General features: G+C 35.2%; 1 protein-coding gene across 1 annotated transcript in view; it reads left to right on the top strand.

The window, feature by feature from the left end:
• The window catches only part of MINDY2 (MINDY lysine 48 deubiquitinase 2), a 121,989-nt gene extending 105,056 nt beyond the window's left edge, over positions 1-16,933 (top strand). The window contains exons 8-9 of the mRNA XM_027851810.1: positions 8,007-8,213; positions 10,081-16,933. Of these exons, the coding sequence (XP_027707611.1) occupies positions 8,007-8,213; positions 10,081-10,215 (342 nt within the window). The 3' untranslated portion in view covers positions 10,216-16,933. The remainder of the gene's footprint in view (positions 1-8,006; positions 8,214-10,080) is intronic.
• Positions 16,934-20,419: the final 3,486 nt, after the last annotated feature.

Raw genomic sequence — 20,419 nt, 5'->3', positions numbered from 1 at the left:
TATTTGCTCTTTATCCTGTATATAGCTTGTTTGTATACATTTGTTTGTTGTCTCCCCCATTAGATTGTGAGCTTCCTTGATGACTGGGACTGTCTGCCTCTTTTTTGTATCCTCAACACTTAGTACAATGCCTGGCACATAATAGACACTTAATAAATGTTTATTGACTGCCTGAATGGCCAGAGGTACACAGTAATAATCAGTCATTTGATGTCAACTTAAAAGGAGATTTCCAGTGGAATGTCTCAGGGATCTGTGCCTGACTATTTGCTGTTTATCATTTTTATTGATGACTGGAAGTCAAGACAACAAGCATTTATTAAACACCTTTTCTGCGACAGACACTGCTAATCACTGGCAAAAAACAGTCCCTTTTCTCTAGGATCACACAGGGTAAGACAACTTGCAAGCAGCTGTATACAAATGAGATATGCAGGATAAAGCATAGATAAAGCACAGAGGGATAAACGCAAAAATTATATGCATTTACAGATGCACATTCACCAAATTTACAGATGATATAAAGCTGAGACAAATAGTTAACACACTAGATAAGAGTCAGTATTCAAAATGATTTTGATAGGCTGGAACATAGGAACAAATTGAAAAAGATAATGTGATTTAAGAGGAATAAATGTAAAGTTTTACAGTTTTGTTTATAAAAATCAACTTCACAAATAAGATGAGAAGAGTGGTTTGATGGTTGATCTGAAAGAAGTCTCGAGATTTTATTGGACTGCAAGTTCAATGAGAGTCAGCAGTTTAAATATGTCATAGAAGAAAGCTAATGTTATTTTTTTTAAGTTTAGCAACATTAGTTTGATAATTAGCCTTTCCTAATTAGTCTTAAGCTATGACAAATATATTAACTATATCAATTTATTCTTTCAAATGCTACTTTAAAATATGCTCAGGAAGTCTTATGACAATTCCTTATGTTTGGTTTGGGGTTTTTTACAGCATCATTTCCCTATTGAATCCATCCTTGTTAACAAAGAAAACAGTTAAGTAAAACAAACCCAACAAAATGACCAAGTTTGACCCCATATTTAACATTTCACATTGATAGTATACCTTACCTTTCTGCTGTACAGAGCAAAATACATTTCAGCATTTGTTTTTTGAAGCCAAAATTGAATTGAGTTCAGCTATTAATCTGAGTTTGGGAATCTCTTACTAATGATTTCATTTATGTTATGCAAATGTGATTTTAAACTACATTGAGAGGTGCATTATCCCAGAAAAATGAGGCTATAGTCCAACTTTAGGACCTGATCACATCACATCTGTAGTGTTGTGTTCCATTATGAGTACCACACTTGAGGAAGGATACAGGGGGCCAGCCAGGATGGTAAATGGTTCAAGCCAAATGAAGGTTGGTTGAGGGAACATGAGGATCTTTAGCCACCTTGAAAAGAGGAGCTTTAGGGTGAATATGATAGCTGACTTCAAGTGTTTGAAGGACTGTTGTATGGAAGGAGGGAATAGATTTATTCTGCTTGGCCCCAAAAGGCAATAGAGGAAATTTGTAAAAACAGTTAGGCTTGATGAAAAGAAAAAATATTTGGCAATTAAAGCTATCCAAATACAAAATGGGCTTCTTTCACAGTTTAGCTGTAGTCTGTATTTCCAGACCACATTACTTCTATATTACACATTATGTATTTCATACACTCTTTTTTTTCAAAGATTTTTGTGCTCTTTTAATATATTCGCGGAAGTCATGTTGTTCAAGGAAAGCCTTTAAAAGCACCATTTTGTTCTATTGGACGAAATGCTTTTTTGTTATCACCAAACTGTAAGCACAGAGGGATCTTGTATTCGCCTTCTGTCAATTGTGTTTCTGTATGGTCTTCTGTAGGTTATGATTTGCAAAAACTTTCCTGGATTTGATATAATAAATAATGGAGAAAGTGCAGTGTACTATGGAATAAAAATCATTTTGAGTAAACAGGCCAGCTTGAATTTTTCTATAAAAATTCCCACATATGCATTCTCTTGTGATACTATCAAGGAATATTGTCTTAGTTCCACCCTCTTAAAATTGATAGACAAATTTTTCTGCCAACTACTTAGGCTAGATTAGAACAGGAAAATTGGAGTGAGGAAAATTGGCTTGGCTAAATAGCTGTTGCAGTTTAGTTGTGAGGTAACTACAATTGAGCTAAGGTAGTGTTTGGTGGAAGGACATAGTTCTGAGAAACATCCCAAAGAAAGAATTTACTAGAATATAGAGAACAAAAAGTTGTATTTTCTTAAGGCAGAGTTGGTACCACTACAATTTTCATATAAAAGCTTCATAATATATTCTTTTATATTCATTAATGGTAAATCTTCTGTTAAAGATAAATTTAAATGGGTGGCTACTCAGTAGTATAACTCCTTTTGGATATACAAGGTGTGGGATATTGGATTGAAAAAACCAATCTCCTTCTTACTAATACATACCTTCTATTGAAGTCCCACTCCAATGCCTCAGGATGGTGTGGATATAACACAGGGATCTTTAAGTTCTCAGAAGAGCACATACTCTGGCCAAACCTGCCAAGTTAAAAAATACTTGTTTCAGATGCATCCTCCTCAATCTTTCTGCAGCTTTTGGACACCTTTTACTTCCTTGAGTTCAAAAACACCACCATTCTAATTCTTCTGCTTCCTCTCTAATCATTTTTTTTATTGTCTCCTTTAATGGTTCCTCATCCTGACCTCCGAAGGTGGGTATTCCCCAAAGTTCTGTTATTGACTCTGTTCTTTTCTCTCTACTCTTTCCTTTGACCAGCTCATTCATTCCTGAAACTTCAATTATGACCTCTCTACAGCTGACTCCCAGAACTTTATTTACAGCCCTAATCCTTTCAAATTCTATGTGCATTAATTCTGTTCATGTTACTCTTCTGCTAAAAAAACAAAACAAAACCAAAAACTTCAATGACTATTTTTTGCTGTCTTTATGTCTTATTATTCTAACATATTATATAGAATACTTTATGTAATCTATGCATCAGCCAAACTGTCCTCTTCTCTATTCCTTAGCTTGTTTGCCTTTATGATTTTATACTTTACCCACTCCCTGAGACGACAATGTTCTCCCTCTACCTGTTCACATTGAATTGCTATTCATCCCTCAAATCTCAGTTCAGATATCCCCTCTCCCATGAAACTTTTCCCACTCACACTTTACCCTTAGGCTTCACTTACTGCTTTATTTTGCATTTACAACTTATTATTCTGCATTACAGTTATCTATGTATGTATCATATCCTACTAATACACCATAAACTTAATGAGGTCATAGACTAAGCCCCTCCCCCCCTTTTTTTGGCTGGGCAGTGGGGATAAGTGACTTACCCAGAGTCACACAGCTAATAAGTGTCAAGTGTCTGAGGCTGGATTTGAGCTCAGGTCCTCCTGACTCCAGGGCCAGTGCTCTTTCTACTGCGCCACCTAGCTGCCCCTATAAACTTAAGTTTTATCTAAATTTTATGTACCTTCTCCAGTGCCTCAGCTCAGTGTTTTGTATTTTATTTTTCATTTAAAACATATTATCCTGTGCTATATCTATTTCTATATATGTCTTATCAGGTCAAATCAAGTGGCAAAGAACCTCCTGTTTGGCTCAAAGTGAGCTCCCAGGTAAAGAGGTTGAGAGCTGCAGTGGTGGAGATGGGAGTACCTGCATTAGTGAAATCACTGATCCTTAGAGTATTGAATTGTATATATGTATGTGTGATTACATGTATGACTATATGCATGCGTCCACACAAATATACATGTGGTAGAGTAGAAAGAATGCTGGAATTAGGAAGGCTTAGGTTCAAATCCCAACTCTGACACTTATAAGCTGTCTGACCATGGGCAAGTCACTGAAGTTCTTTGTGCCTTAGCTTTCCTCATCTGCAAAATGGGGATAATAATATCTGCAGTATCACCCCATAAGATTGTTATGGGTTAGCAAATGAGATGTGTTCAAACTTTAAAGTGGTATTTAAATGTAAGCTATTTTTATAGTGATCAAAAAGTATTTGTTAAACACCCATTATGTCACAGGCGCTGTGCTAGGTAGGATACAAGTACAAAAAAAAAGAAACCATCCCTATTCTCAGGGGGGAACATTTTAATCGAGGAGACAACACATATATGTTAATTATAAAGAGAATAAACACAGAATACCAAGTAGTTGGGAGGGCACTAGTACTTGGGAAAATCAGGAAAGGCATCCTATAGAAGGTGGTTCTTGAGCTGTAATTTAAAGGAAGAAGGGGGTTTTATGGGGCAAATGCAAGAAGGGAGACTATTTCTGAATGAGGGACAGTTAGTGCAGGGGCACAGAGATGGAGTGTTGTGTCTGAAGAAGAGAGGCCAGTTGGAGTAGATCACAGAATATGAGAGGATGAGTAATATACAGTGAAGCTAGAAATGATAAATTTGGGCCAGGTTGTGAAGGATTTTAAAAGCTAAAAAGGGGGGCAGCTAGATGGTGCAGTGGGTAGAGCACCAGCCCTAGAGTCAGGAGGACCTGAGTTCAAATCCAGCCTCAGACACTTAACACTTACTAGCTGTGTGACCCTGGGCAAGTCACTTTAACCCCATTGCCTAGCTCAAAAAAAAAAAAAGCTAAAAAGGAGTTTACATTTGATCCTAGAGGCAATAGGTGATTGAGTAGGAGAATAATGTGGTCAAATCTACACTTAAGGAAAATTACTATAGCAGGAGTATGTAGGAGGGATTGAAATGGAGAAAAATTTGACTGAGACCAATTAAAGGAGGCTACTGTAATAATCTAGGCAAAAGTGTTTTAACTGTGTGAGTAGAGAAGGAGTCAGGCATGAAATGTGTTGTGAAAGTAGCAACTGTAAGATTTGGCAACTGATTGGATTTGTGGAGTGAGAGTATGAGGATTGAAGGACTTTTTTTTATAAATTTATTTATTTTTAGTTTTCAACATTCACTTCTATAAGATTTGAGTTCCGAATTTTCTCTCCATCTCTCCCCTCTTCCCACCCCAAGACAGCGTATAATTTGATATAGGATCTACACATACATTCATGTTAAACCTATTTTCACTTTAGTCATATTGTAAAGAAGAATTAGAACCAATGGGAGAAACCACGAAAAAGAAGAAACAAGAAGAGAGAGAGGGAGCAAATAATATGCTTCAATCTGCATTCAAACTCTATAGTTCTTTTTCTGAGTGTAGACAGCATTTTCCATCATGAGTCTTTTGGAGTTGTCTTAGATCCCTGCATTATCAAAGTCAGTCATCGCGCAATGTGGCTGTTACTGTGTACAATGTTCTCCTGGTTCTGCTTACTTCACTCGGCATTAGTTCATGTGAGACTTTCCAGGTTTTTCTGAAGTCTGCCTGCTCATTATTTCTTATAGCACAATAGTATTCCATTACATTCACATACCGCAGCTTGTTCAGCCATTTACCAGTTGATGGGCATCCCCTCAATTTCCAATTCTTTACCACTACCAAAAGAGCTGCTATAAATATTTTTGTACATGTGGGTCTTTTTGTATAATCTCTTTGGGATACAGACCTAGAAGGTGTAATTTCTGGGTCAAAGGGTATGCACAGTTTTGTAACCCTTTGGGCATAGTTCCAAATTGCTCTCCAGAATGGTTGGATCAGTTCACAACTCCACCAGCAATGCATTAGTGTTCCAATTTTCCCACATCTTCTCCAGCATTTATCATTTTCCTGTTTTATCATGTTAACAAGTCTGATAGATATGATGTGGTATGTTAGAGTTGTTTTGATTTGCATTTCTCTAATCAATAGTAATTTAGAGCATTTTTTCATATGACTGTAGGTAGCTTTAATTTCTTCATCTGGAAACTACCTGTTCATATCTTTTGATCATATCAACTGGGGAATGACTTGTATTCTTATAAATTAGATTCAGCTCTCCATATATTTTAGAAATGATGTCTTTATCAGAGACACTGTCTGTAAAAATTCTTTCCCAGTTTTCTGCTTCCCTCCTAATCTTGGTTGCATTGGTTTTGTTTGTGCAAAAAACTTTTCAATTTAATGTAATCAAAATTATCCATTTTGCATTTCATAATGTTCTCTGTCTCTTGATTGGTCATAAATTCTTCTGTTCTCCATAAATCTAACAGGTATTCATTGTTTTCCCAGTTTGCTTATAGTATCAGCCTTTATATCTAAATTGTGTACCTATTTTTACTTTGTTTTAGTATACGGTGTAAGATGTTGGTCTGTGTTTAGTTTCTGTCATATGGTTTTCCAGTTTTCCCAACAGTTTTTGTCAAATAGTGAGTTCTTATCCCAGAAGCTGAGGTCTTTGGATTTATCAAATAATAGATTACTATAGTCCCAAGTTCTTGTGTCTTGTGTTCCTAACCTATTCCATTAATCTACCACTCTGTTTCTTAGCCAATACCAGGAAGGTTTGATGATTGCTGCTTTATGATACAATTTAACATCTGGTATGGCTAGACCACCTTCCTTTTCATTTCTTTTCATTAATTCCCTTGATATTGTGGACCTTTTTTTCTAGCTCTATAAAATAAATTTTTGGTCATTTGATTGGTGTGGCACTGAATAAATAAATTAATTTAGGTAGAATTGTCGTTTTTATTATATTAGTTTGACCTATCCACCAGCAACTGATATTTTTCCAATTATTTAGATCTGACTTTATTTGTGTGAAAAGTGTTTCGTAATTGTGTTCATATAGTTCCTGGGTTTGTTTTGGCAGTTAGACTCCCAAATATTGTATAATATCTACAGTAACTTTAAAGGAATTCCTCTTCCTATGTCTTGCTGTTGGGCAGGATTCAAGGATAATACTGGCATTATGAACTTGGGAGACTAATTAAAGAAAGATTTAAATTAAAGACTCTTAAAGAAATAAAAAATTTGAAAAGGGAAAGGCTTTGGGAAAGAAGAATGAGTTTTATTTTGGTCATATGGAGTATGAGATGGCTCTAAGGCAACCAGTTTGAAACAAGCAATTGGTGATAGGAGACTAAAACTCAGGGGAGAAACTAGGACTTGTTAAGTGGACTTATGAGTCATCTACATGTATGTATGTGAGTGTGTGTGTGTGTGTGTAACACTAATAATCTCATTAAAACTGATGGGGTTCCTAAGAAGAGAAAGTGTAGAGAGAGAGAGGATCCAGGACAGTGTTTGGAATACACAGAATAACGAGGTGTAATATGGGTGATGAGCCAACAAAGGAGATTGAGAAAGAGTAGTCAGAAGTCAGAGAGTATTCGAATAAAAACTCAGAAAATTCCAGTAGGGGAGATGTTCAACAGTGTCAAATGTAGCATGTAAATTAAGAAGGATGAGGAGTGAGGAAAGACCAAAGAAATTGGCAGTTAATAGAGATCATTATTAACTTTGAAAAGAGCAGTAGCAGTTGAGCAATGAGATCGGAAGCTAGATTGCAAGGGATTGAGGAGTGAGTAATTGGGGAGAAAGTGTATGAGGTGAGTGTGGACAACTTTTTCTAGGTGTGTGGCTGAAAAAAGGAGAGATATATAGCACAATAGGCTTTTTTTTTTAACAGTGACAGAGACAGATATGTTTGAAGTCAGTAGAGAAGGAACCAGAAGAGGTTAAAGATTTGAGAGAGAACAGAATATTTGAGGTTGCAATCAGCTGAAGAAATGAGTAGGCTCAAGGGCACATATAGATAGAGGGGTTTGACTTTAGCAAAGACAAGGGCAACTTCTGTCAGACTGGAGGAAAAGAGAGTTGGGAATGATGTCAAGGGGTTTTGAAATGAAGAGGAGAAAAGGGAATTCAAGTCAAATGTGTATTTTTTATATCATTTTGGTCTAAATATGGATTGTACTGTCTCCCCACATCTAGTTTGTATAAAACTGTTATTCATGTTATTTATTCATGTCTGACTTTCTTTCCAAGGAATCTGATTTTATAGAGATACACTGATATATGTTTCAACCAATATACAGTTCAATCTTAGCAAAATTTCATAGCTAAAAATGATCATTTTATTTACTAGGACTATCTTATGGCCTTGTCTCTACAACAAGAACAACAGAGCCAAGAGATCAACTGGGAACAAATCCCAGAAGGAATCAGTGATCTGGAGCTAGCCAAGAAACTCCAGGAGGAAGAAGATAGACGGGCTTCTCAATATTATCAGGAACAAGAGCAGGCAGCAGCAGCCGCAGCGGCTGCAACTGCAGCCGCTGCTGCACAAACCCAGGTAAAAAAAATTAAAGAAAAATGTTTTCTGGTTTTGTTTCGTTTCGGGTTTTTTTTTTTTTAGTGTGATTAGAACTTTTAATGATGGGGAAAGTATCTCACTGAGAGAAAATATGAAGTTTTGCAATTTAATTTTCAATTATGTCAATATCTAATTGTCACAGGTTATTGATTCCATACTGAGCACTAAATCATTATCAGAAATTTCTCCTTTCCCAAAATTATTTGTCAGATTATATTCTACTTCAGAAATGACCTATTTATAAAGCAATGATGTTAACTGTGCCTTTGAAGTTAGTTCCATTGGAAAGTATATCTTGTCAGTTAATTGTACTGTCAATCCAGGAGTTCTCTTAAAACTCAGTCTGTAAATCTCTATCCCAATATTCACTTTATAACTCCAGATTTTAGTGTTAAAATCTACTGGATTATGTACTCTACATTAGCCTTTTCTTTCATACAAGTGTCACTATCGAAGTGGCCTTCCATATTCTAAAGGATGTTCTATTCACATTTAGAGTAGGGGTTTTTAGCCTTGGGTCTCTGAATTTGTTTTTTGTTTTGTTTTGTTTTGTTTTTTACATTTTGATAACTGTATTCCACAGAAACCGCTTTCCTTTATAATCCTGTGTATTTTATTTTAAGCATTTAATAACATTATTCTGAATAGGGGCAATAGGCTTCACCATATTGCCAAAAAGATCCATGACACAAAAAACGTTAACTCTTCATTTATAGGGTGTCCTTTTGAAATGTTTTAAGTTAGCAAGAGAAAAGAAAAACTGGCTCCTATTTATTATTTTATCAGGGCAATAAAATAACTTTTTCAAAATATTCTAATTATTTGTTGTAACAGTATTTAAATATATTATACATTATAATAATCTCATTATATTACTTTGGGGATGCTGATATAACTTGCATTCTGGAGGCAAAATTTAAACCAGAATAGATATTGTTCCAGCTGAAGTTAATTCTAAATAAAATCTCTAGAAAGTACTACTCTTGTCCTATGGCTTCCGTTATAAAATTAGAGCTGCATTTTCATTGGAAAAAAATTACTAGATGAAGTTGAAAACTTTTTTTTTTTGGTTAGACAATGGGGCTAAGTGACTTGCCCAGGGTCACACAGCTAGTAAGTGTTATGTGTCTGAGGCCGGATTTGAACTCAGGTCTTCCTGACTCCAGGGCCGGTTCTCTATCCACTGCGCCACCTAGCTGCCCCAAAAACTTTTTTAAGTGAAGGGTAAAAGTTGTCGACCCTGTCAGATGCTAGGCATTGAAATAAACAATAGTGCTTGCTATACATCCTAAATCCCATGGAGCAATTCACTTTTCCTTGTAATACTTTCCAAGTTCAGAAGTTTCTGCCCCAGCAAGCATCCTGTCATCTTTCTAGATCAAAAAAAATTTCTAGATTTTCTTGTGATTTGATTACTATGCAGTTGTAGTTCCCAGAATTTTTCTTCTTTCTCTCTTTTTAAAAATTAATTTACAATTTACAGTAAAGCAAAGTTCAATTATCATAGCTCTTTGAAGGGATGTGTATAACCTTCCAACATTTGAAATACTCTAACCTAAAAATTGTTTAAATTTACAATTTGGCATTGTGTAAAAACAAGTTAGTGTCATGCTTATTATCAGTTATTTAATTTGGAATTCTGTCCTTTATTCATTTACTTGAGGTGTGCCTTTTCTGAGAAGAGGTGATTATGCAAACTTTACTAAAGTTATCTGTAGATATCTTATGAGTCTTTTAATGACTTTGTTATTGGGTTTTTTTTTCCAAGATGACTGATTAAACATTAAAATTTATAATAATTAATATATCCTCCTTACTTTATTCTTAATTTTTTTTTAAATTAAAGCAGGGTCAGCCAGCACAAGTAACTGCCTCTCCATTAAGTGGAAGACAATCTGGGAGTAATGAACGTAAACGCAAAGAACCTCGGGAAAAAGACAAAGAAAAAGAAAAGGAGAAAAATAGTTGTGTCATTCTGTAACAGGTGGTGGATTCTGTTGGAGCCAAGTACTTGCCCTGAGAAACAAAACCATGGGGATGAAAGGAAGAAAAACCGTTCCATACCGTCTGTGCCTGATTACCCAGAGGATTTTGTTCATGTTTTAAAAGGAAGAAGTTGCTACTTAGTTACAATCAGACTCTCAGAGTTGCGTGGTGCACTCATTGTGAGCTGGGCTTACTTGTTACAAGTTGGAAGTGTCTGTATCATCGATCATGAAAAATACCGCACTTTGTAGCTGAACATGCAAATCACAGCAAGTTTTGTGTCATAGTGACATTTATTACTCATCAGTTAGTAAGCTATCTCATCTTCTGTTCTAACAATGAAAGGAGATATTTGGTTTGTCAGGTTCCTTCCTGAAATCAAAATATTAGCACAATAGTTTTTAAAATTAATTTCCATGATGTTTTATTTATTGCCAGGCCTAGATGTGAAAGCGTTATTGCCTGTAAGAAACTAGGCCTATCACTTCTTACATGCTCAATCCTTCAAATATTGGATTTTTTTTTAAACCTACATGTATGTATTAGGACATTGCCACCATTGCCCCATAAACACCTCTTCTTGAAGAACTTGTTCATTTTAGTTATAGTCTCTTTGAAGATTAAGAATGAAGCCTCATTTGATTAAAATGGGGGGAGGGTGGCCAAAATGAAGATCTATATTCCTTTTTCCCCACAATAGACAGCTGGATATAATATGAATACTCTTATTTTGTCAGGATAGATAGAAATGATTTTGTAGTTCTGTGCAACTTTATTGTTTTGGTTTCATTTAGCATTTGTTATCATAGGTAAATTGGACCACACAGTTCCTATTTATTGACCATGTAATAAGCAACTAGTGGGAGAAAACTAGAATGTATAATAATAGTCTTGTAGAAATGCAAATGTAGGAATCCAGAATTAACTAATATCTGCCTTTTTTCATAAAAACCTTGAACCTTAACACTAAGATTATGTCCACTTGCCCATTTAAGCAAGTAAATTAAATAGAAATATTTTTTTAAAATCATGACTAAATAAAAAGCACACTTCAGAATGGAATCTTGAGAGGTCCAGATACTGTAGTAGTCAGATGGAAAGGCACTCATTTGTAATATCACTGTCTTATTTTAGTCACTAGTTTAGAATTTTGGGAAACTTATATAGAAGCAATCAGATTTTCTAATTTATGGGAACCAAATAAATATGTAGTATCTAATAATCTTTATAGGATACAGAAAGAGAATATTTGTTGAACTTTATTATGAGGGAACCATAAATTCTCCTGTATTTCCAGATCCAATTAAGAATATAATTATCTTAATAGTCTTTTTGATAAGCTTTCTATGTAGCGGTTTGTTTTAGTCATTTTGGAAAAAAAAAATGTTGCTGCTCCAGAAAGTGTTGTTATTCCCAATCTAAGCCTAGGTAAGTACATTTACTTAAGAATACCATAAATTGTCCTAAGCATCCATCTGGAAAATAACTTTTCTGTTTGGGATGACGATAGACTGCTTAAAAGTAGTCTAGATTTTTAATGATGACCCCCTTTAGCTACTACTATGATTAAAAATCAAGTGTAATATAATTTCTTATAGCAAAAGTAGAATCTTATTTATGGAAGGAATAATTCTGTTAGACAAAGTCCAGGGTCAAGCTGAATCATTAGATCCCTCTATATTGCATATCTGTTGTGCATTATAGAGTTCACTGTACTTTCAACTTTGCTATACTAACATGAACAGTTGAAGACCCTGGATATAAAACTTTGATATACAATGGTTTTTTTGGATCTCCTGATAATTGTTGACAATTACATTGACAACCTAATAAAATATATGACATCATTCTCTGTAGAAGCAAACAGATTAATCTCCATCCCAGTACTGAAGCTGTCAAATTTATGCTTGATACTAGACTAACAAACACCATGGTTTATTTTCTTTATCCAAAAGAGATCATAACTATGTTATATTGGAGTGACAAAAAAATTAAAAACAAGAAATTCAAGAAAATCTAATCTATAACTAATGCAGATTTTGCCACAATCATGTACTTATACTTATTTATTGCTTCTGAAAAAATAAATGTGTAAAAGTTAGTTATTATCTTCTAGTTCTTTCCAAAGATAATACTGCCATCCTACATTCCCACTCAAAAATTATTCACTTAAACCAGCACCGTTATTATCAGAGCAATCTCAATGTATAGTTAAAAAAAAATACTGAAGATTTTAATGTATTTGTTAATACCATAATTTTATATATAGTATTTCCAGGTCTTTCTTACATTCCTGAAATTCAGTTTGATGTATTAGGGCTAATGATGATAAAATGTTCTTTTTGATTAAAATAGAAAGTAAAGGAGGAAAAAATGTCCTGTGCCATTAAAAGACAAAACCAAAAAAAAAAAAACCCAACACCTTTTCAGATATCTTTATTTCCCTTCAATGAAGAGGTTATCAAGAATTTCAGAGCAATTCTATCTTAATTTTTATATTTTATATTAGTCAGACTTTTGAGTTGTTGGTTTGGGTGTCTTTGGATCTGATAGTTGTATATAGTAGTATTTCCATGACAGCCTGAACTTGTAATGACTGAAATTCAATATCTTCTGTGGGTTACATCTTAAGAGAAGTTAAAAGAATATGAACACCTTAATTTGTGACACATGATGAGTCTATTCTGCATACAGGAAATCCTTATCATCCCTGGCATCCCAGGGCAGGGAATGCATGCAGGAGCTGGCTATCTTAACCAGAAGACTTTCCTGCACTTAGTTCCTCCCACTGTGTGATGCAATGCAGACAGACAGCAGTGCTTCCAAATTTCATATATATATTGCAAGCATTTAAATTCACTTTATAGTTTTATCTCTAAGATGTTTGTGTATATATGTGCATACTTACCTACAGTCAGAGAAGCTCAAGTCCAAACTGCAGTAAACATCATGACCCACTAGCTGACATTTATATCAGTTACACCCCCTGTTTGGGAAGTGAGCATTTCCACGTGAGAGATGAGAATAGTGAGAGTGAGGCTTCAGTTTACAGCTAGGATTTGGAATGTATCTTTTTTTCCCTGTTGTACATTCTGTGTCCTCAGCTGTTTGTCCTGTATTGTGGACAGAACTCTTCCATTTTAGTCTCAGTTGCTCAAACTTGTTAATATTAGATTAGCTGGCTGATTGACATTAATTATTTTGAACTTAAAAGCCATGACATGATTATGTGAATTGTTTTGTTTTGGTTCCAAGCATTTTGTTTGTGAGTATGAATCAGAGGTCTATTCACCTAGAGACAGAGAGCCTTATTGTGTAGCAAGTTTAAGAAAATCCGTACAAAAAGTTGAACATAGACTAGGGAAAGAATGACAGTGGACTTCATTGAAGTGGTAGTACACAGAGTTGTCATAAAACTGTAGAAAAAATTCATGAAGGAGAATTTCCAGAGCGATGTTTAAGCAGTCATAACTTTTAGTAAAATACATTTTGTACTGCCTTTCAAGTGCTTTGTTTTAATGTTTTCATGTTTGATGTGCCAGGTCATTCAAAGCCCACAAAAAGGAAGGCTTATATGCTTTATATCAGAGTTCTCTCGTAAGCCACATGGTAGCTTAATCAAAAATCTGATGTAAAACTTGCTAGTATCTGATATAATTTAATAAGCCACCCAAGGTGTCTGTACAGTTTTGCAGTAAAGAAAGAGTAGTTTAATAACAGAGCTGAAAATCTAGAGTCCTGAGATGTTTTGGTTCTGAAAGATAGCCTTCTGCCTTTTTTTGGTCAGATAGATAAACTTCCTGTGCCTCGGTTTTAATCTGTAAATGGAAACAATCCTTGTTTGTCTTTTGGACCTATGAATAAATGGCACAGTATAAGCACAAGGTATTATTTATAGTAGTCACATGTATTGTAAACTTTTAACTGAAGTGCTTTTTGAGAACCGCTTTCCATTCAACTATGTAATTTTGGAGTAAAATTGCTGGCTGAAAGATTTGTTTCCAGGTCAGCTTTTTTGTGTAGTCATATGTGTTGTATTATCTTCTCTTGTTGAAATGTGGCATTTCCCTAAAAAAAAAAAAAAAAAAAAGGCATTTTTCAGAATGCTTTTATACTGTGAAGGGTGCAATGAGAGATTGGTCTTGTCAAAATAGGGGCATCTGGTGGAAAACACTTAGCAACCTATTTTTTATTCAGATCTCTTTCATAGATTAAAAAAAATTATGTATACCTGCTGCCCAATTGAATAAAGTTATCAAGATGCAAGTATGTGTATACAAAATTTGTACATGGAAAGGCAACCATCTCTCTCCACTTAGAGTCACCTGGGAATTTGTCTGCCCCGTGTTCTTCATGTGTTCTCATTCTCACTGGTATTTCTAATGATTGGTGTAAAATGTTATTTAATAAAGTGTGGTTAAATTCTTGGGTTTTTTTTTAAGTGACTGCAGATAGAAAAACAACTTAATGGAATCTGATAATTCTTGCTGAATCTTTTAATTGGGCCAAAGAAGTCATCATTCAGTGAATTTCTAAGCTAAAATTTAGTTTTCTTTAGCCCTTATACAGAATCATAATTTGATATCCTAATATGACTCCTGCTATTGATTCCAATTTAGTGTTTAGCATCACTTAAAATGCTGGAAAAAAACTTAAACTATAAGGGAGATTAGGTGTTTAAAATACATGTCTATATCTATACAGATAATATAGTCTGTTCTAATTATCCACAGTGAGAAATACAATAGTAATGTTTGTTTAGATAGGAGTTAACAGATTATATTTTCTTTACCAAAGAAGTAAGATGATTTTCTGCAAGTAGCACTAATAAAAATATTTTTTAATTTTTAATTAGAGAATATTTGATCAAAATGGAAAACTTCTGAACATATTATGGTGACTGGGTGATCTAGGATAAAAAACACTGGACCAAATTGTTGGACATCAGCATTTTTAATTTAAATCTTAGTATTGAGATTCAGATTAAGGCATCATTTATTTAATATTGATATTGCCTTTGATAGGGATTTGGATTTAAGTAGAACCTTTTCTTTCAGCTTCTGATTTCTAAGTCGTCTGTGTCCCTTTTCATCATAACTTAGACTCAGAAACAAGGAAAGTAGGAGTTATAGGATTTCAAATTTAAAGTCAGGCTGAGATCTTTTACCTATCATTCTGAAAACTGATATACACCTACAAGGACTTGGTACCCTGTTGCTTATAGGTAGGGAATTCAGATACCAGTGAAGGAGTATACAGTTTAAACATTTAACCACTCTCTCTATGAACAAAAAGTACAGTGTCATTTTACTCAAAATAAATCAGGAGCATAATTAATGGTGAACATTTCTGTTGCACCTTAAATTAAAACTGTTTCTATAACTACCTTGGAGTTGTTTCAGTTAACAGCAAACTTTATATTCATCTCTGCTTGGGAAAAAAAACCACTGCTTTTTGATCAAGGATGATGCTACCTTAAAGCTAGGGGAAAATGGTAAATTTTTTTTGCAAGTTGATCCCAGTTTGTGGTGTTTGAGGGGATGTTTTTTCCTTTTAGGTTTAAAAGTAAAAGAAGAAAACTGTTAAACGTTTTTGTTTCATTTTGTTTGTGAACTTTTTTTTTAAAACACTTTTTAAACTACAGAGTTCAAAGAGGCAATCAGTCTTGAGGCACAGTAGCTAGAGCATTTCCCTCTAAATATTCTAATAGAATATATTTTAAGACTTACTGTCATTAATGTTTGAAGGACACTCCCTAAACCACAGTTTTAGTAGATTCAGTTTTGTTATGTAAAGTAACCACTTTGTTTTCGTGTGTGACCCAGTTCCACAGGTCCTCAGGTAGATAATGTGATTGATGATTCAGCAAGATACTAATATTGACTTAAGAGATCAGATTTACCCTCAAAGGTCTATCCCTAAATCTTTGGAATTCAAATAAAAGCCAGTTTGTTTCAAGTTTTTCCTTCTGCAGGACACTTGGAAATTTGCTATGGCATACTTTAAGATGTACAAGATGGGATAGGATAAAGAAATAGTGGGGGTGAAAAAATGATGGATGGAGTGAAAAGGGTACAGTTGTGTTTTTTTCTTCCATCTCTCTGCTCAATTCATTTAAATCAAGAAGCTTCAATGATTTAACAAAGAAAGGGAGAGGGGGACTTTCTGGTACACAAGCCACCACACATTTCTCAAAGATGTTAGAATTTACAATGTTCTGTTCAAAATAACCATTTATTGTTCACTCCCCCAGCTCCTCTCTTAATTTCTCAAAAACCCTGGTCCTTATTTCTGAAACTTCTGCTTGGAATTTCCTTCAACTCGCTGTAATCTCAATTAAGTTAAAAAAAAATAGCAACCCCAAAGATGACCCATAGGAAGGAGCTTTCTCAGAATTAAAGTTTCAGAGTGTCTCTCAAAGTTTAACTAAAGTTCTGACACAATTTTGCTGTTCTAAATAATGATTGTGCTAAAAGCTACATCAGACTAAAATTAATTATAGTAAATGTTTTGTTTTGCTTTTTGAAGCATATTCCTGTTTTATGGCATATTGGACACAGATTGGAAAGTAGAAAATCATAACTCCTATGACTGCAAGAATTCAGTATTGGAACTTTATTTCATGTTTACTGTTGTAACAAAGATAGTGTCATTGTTAGATAAAATGTTAGATGTTTTGTAAATATAACTTAAAATTGTAACCAGTGAATAATATCCTTAGTATTTTTTATTATAGATTATATTTTATTTCAATAAACTTTGATATTCAGACCAAACAGTCTTTGTGCTATATACATAACTTCCTGTCAAGTACCTAGTTTTAGACTTCTATGCACTTTGGTTTCTCTACTCTCTTGAGGACTGTCACATAAGAATTGAATACTCTTATAATTCTGTCTCAGTCATCTGGGAGTAGGTAAGTCAATACATATTCACGAGAGGATCACAAGTAAGAGTTGTCAACTTCTGGAAAACATCATGTGGATCTGGTTAGCCTCCTACTTTCCAGAGGCCTTGGAATCAGGATATTCTAGCACCACAGACCTGAGTCATCATTTTTATCAGCCCAGCATTTCTGAAGCCCGAGCATTTATTTTTAAGTCCATTCTCTGCAAAACTTTAACTCCAGAGTTGTATTTAGGATGATCCTTTTGACCCATTTTTAAGTATTTGATTTGAAAGGAAATTATGAGAATTCTTAACACAAATTATCCTAATTCACTGTGATTCTTTTTTGGACATGTTACATCAAAAGCTTTTTGATCTTGTAAGAATTTTCTATGCAAAAAGCAATGGATGAGTTAATATGTCAGCAAACAACTCTATAACTGTGGTGGTGGATTTGTAATAGGGCAAACATATATTTTGTTTGAGGAGCAGAGAACTCAAAAGACTGACCTCGTAAGGGGTTAATAAGGAATTACTTTTTCATGAGAATGAATCCCTCCTGAAGTAAATTTTGATACAGAAAGTTTAATGCTACAATCAGTAACTAAAATCACATGAATTTCTATTTATTCAAGAGATCTGGATTATAGATACATAGTTGGTGTCATTTTAACGATGGCTCAGTAAGGTTTAACTGGGAGTCAAATTTTCTACTTGGTATTTAAATTGTATAGGTAATGGGATGCAAAAACCATCTAAGTTAATTTTATATGTATATTTTACTTCACCCTAAGCTCTAGATAATTTGAACAAAATTATAGATAGTGTCTTTGGTATTCCCAGCTTCCTCTTCTGTGTTCTCATCCCACCGCCCAGCCAGTAGCAAGACCAGGTGGCTACTTCCCTCCTATTTCACTTCTCCTGTGACCCTCCTGCCATCATCAAAATTGCCCTCTTAGGTTTCATATTGTTTCCCTTGTCTTCTGTGGGTACAAGTCCCATGAGGGGCAGAGTGGGTTGTTGCTTCACTGTAGCAATTTGAACCCAAGTCAATTCCGGGTCCAAAATACACAACACTTCCTCTCAGTAGCGAAAAAATGCAAGTTATTAATGTCACCAAAAATTATGAAGTTTACTTATTAACTTGTAAGAATGCTTGGAACTGTGAGGGCAATCTAGAGACTGAGTAGCTTGCCAGCAGTGTTCTTAACAGGGGCAAATCTTAGTCAGTTAAGTGAACTCCACTGGTTGAATTGAATCTATCCTAAATGCAGGATTCCAGGTTTCTGATATCACTCAGCACCATGATAATTTCAGCTCTCTCCTCACCCTTCAAGCACCTCCTAACATTTTTTAATGTTTAATTTTGTATTCTGAAATTTTGTCGACAAACACCACCGAGTTTGAACTTTGCCATATGCAAAGAAGAGAAAAAGTGGATTGTCTATGAAACCACAAATTTCATTACATACAGCTTTTTTTTCATGGCTTATAATCAATTCATCACATTAACAAGCTGGGTTGTTTATCTCTGTTCCTCTCTCAACCTCCTTCTGATCTCGTGTATTTAAAAAAAAAAACCAAAACTACTTTACTGAAGCTCTTGTTGGGCAGGAGGCACCACTGGAGATTTTGGCCCAGCCTCTAGTGGGTTTACTCTTGATCTAGACAATCAGAAGGACAGGAAGACAGCTTTGGAGGGGTTAAGTAATTTACTTTATTCTTCTCAATGGGGTTGCTGATAATGGGAGCACCAACTCCTACAGCATCCCCTAATTACTCTTCTTGCAGGGGCAGGTGAGAATATACAAAGTATAGGAGCAACTCCTATCTCATCCTCCTAAGCCTCAATGGGGGCCAATCGAGGCAGCACAGCATTCCAGCTTGTGCATTCCCCCCTAAGCCTCAACTTAGGGAGGAGGCGGGGAAAGGGGAAGCGGGGGAAGCAAACACATTCATAAATCCCTACTCGCTGACCAGTGCTCTCCTGATTTTTAGAGAAGCACACAAAGAAGGCAAATTTCCAGCAATAGCCTCACAAGTTTACATTAACTTTAGCAATATCCTGATGACTTAGCACTGCCCAGATGCAGTAGATTATTTATAACTAAACTCAAATTTTTACATTATCTCATTGTTATAGCTTGTGGTGCGGTCACAGTAGAAATTGTTTGCAATGAGAAACCCTGGAAACTAGTAGATTATATGGCCATGGATCCTGGAAACTAGTATCTATGATTCTGAGAACTATTCAGCTAGGTGGTGCAGTGGATAGAGCACGGGCCCTGAAGTCAGGAGGACCTGAGTTCAAATGTGGTCTCAGACCAAACACTTGACACTTACTAGCTGTATGACCCTGGGCAAGTCACTTAACCCCAATTGCCTAAAAAACCCCCAAAAAACTATTATCTAAAAAAGAATAACAAAGCCACCTTGCTTACAGCTTTTTTCTTTTCTTTCAGGTTTTGGCTATCACTAGTCACTCTTGCCCCCAATTCTCTACCTCCCATCCCTAAAAAGAGAAACCCCTCCTTGTAACAAATTAGCATAGTCAAGGAAAGCAAATTCACACATTGATCATATCTGAAAAAGTATGTCTCATTCTGAACCTTGAGTCCTTCACCTTTGTCAAGAGATGTCTTATGATCAGTCTATAGAAGTCATGGTTGGCCACTGTATTGATCAGGTTTGAAGATTTGCCAGGGTCCAAAAATTCTATTATTTTTGCTAGTTGAGATCCAGAGGAAACCTTCACATTATGTTGACATTATCACAGTTTCTTTAAACTTGATTTAACACACAACATACTGATTTGGAGCTCATAGGATCATAGTGTGGGAAAACGTTATTGCTTTGTTTGAACTAGCTCTGTGTGGCGTAGAAACCAGACTTATTGCTTAGAGACTAGATTTGTCTAATGCTTAGCTCAGGACCGTGGTTATGCTGACCAGAAACCTAGTCAGATCCAAAGACTGATGCAAGGAATGTGAGTTTTCCCCTGTTACACATCTCAAGCAACCTAGGTGTCTTATCTAGAAACTGCCTCTCATTTTGAATGCTATAAATTGTATAATTTACAGACACTTGGAAGAGGGTGGGGAGTGGGTCTGTTTTTTGGCTCTCCTCTCTGCTGGATGACTTAATAAACTTCCTTCTAAATTATTTGTTTTGGGTTTTGTTCTCAGATAACAATAGAGTTAGAGCTGGGAAGGACTATCAAATCCATCCCTTCATTTTAAAAATAAGGAAACTGAGACCCAGAGAAGTTAAGTGACTTGCCCAAGGTGATACAGCTAGTTCAGAACAGCATT

Source organism: Vombatus ursinus, unplaced genomic scaffold, assembly GCF_900497805.2.
Source record: "Vombatus ursinus unplaced genomic scaffold, bare-nosed wombat genome assembly UNPS02009205.1, whole genome shotgun sequence".
Classification (NCBI taxonomy): domain Eukaryota; kingdom Metazoa; phylum Chordata; class Mammalia; order Diprotodontia; family Vombatidae; genus Vombatus; species Vombatus ursinus.
The sequence above is the reverse complement of the archived record's forward strand: the minus strand, read 5'-3'. Positions and strand labels throughout refer to the sequence as shown.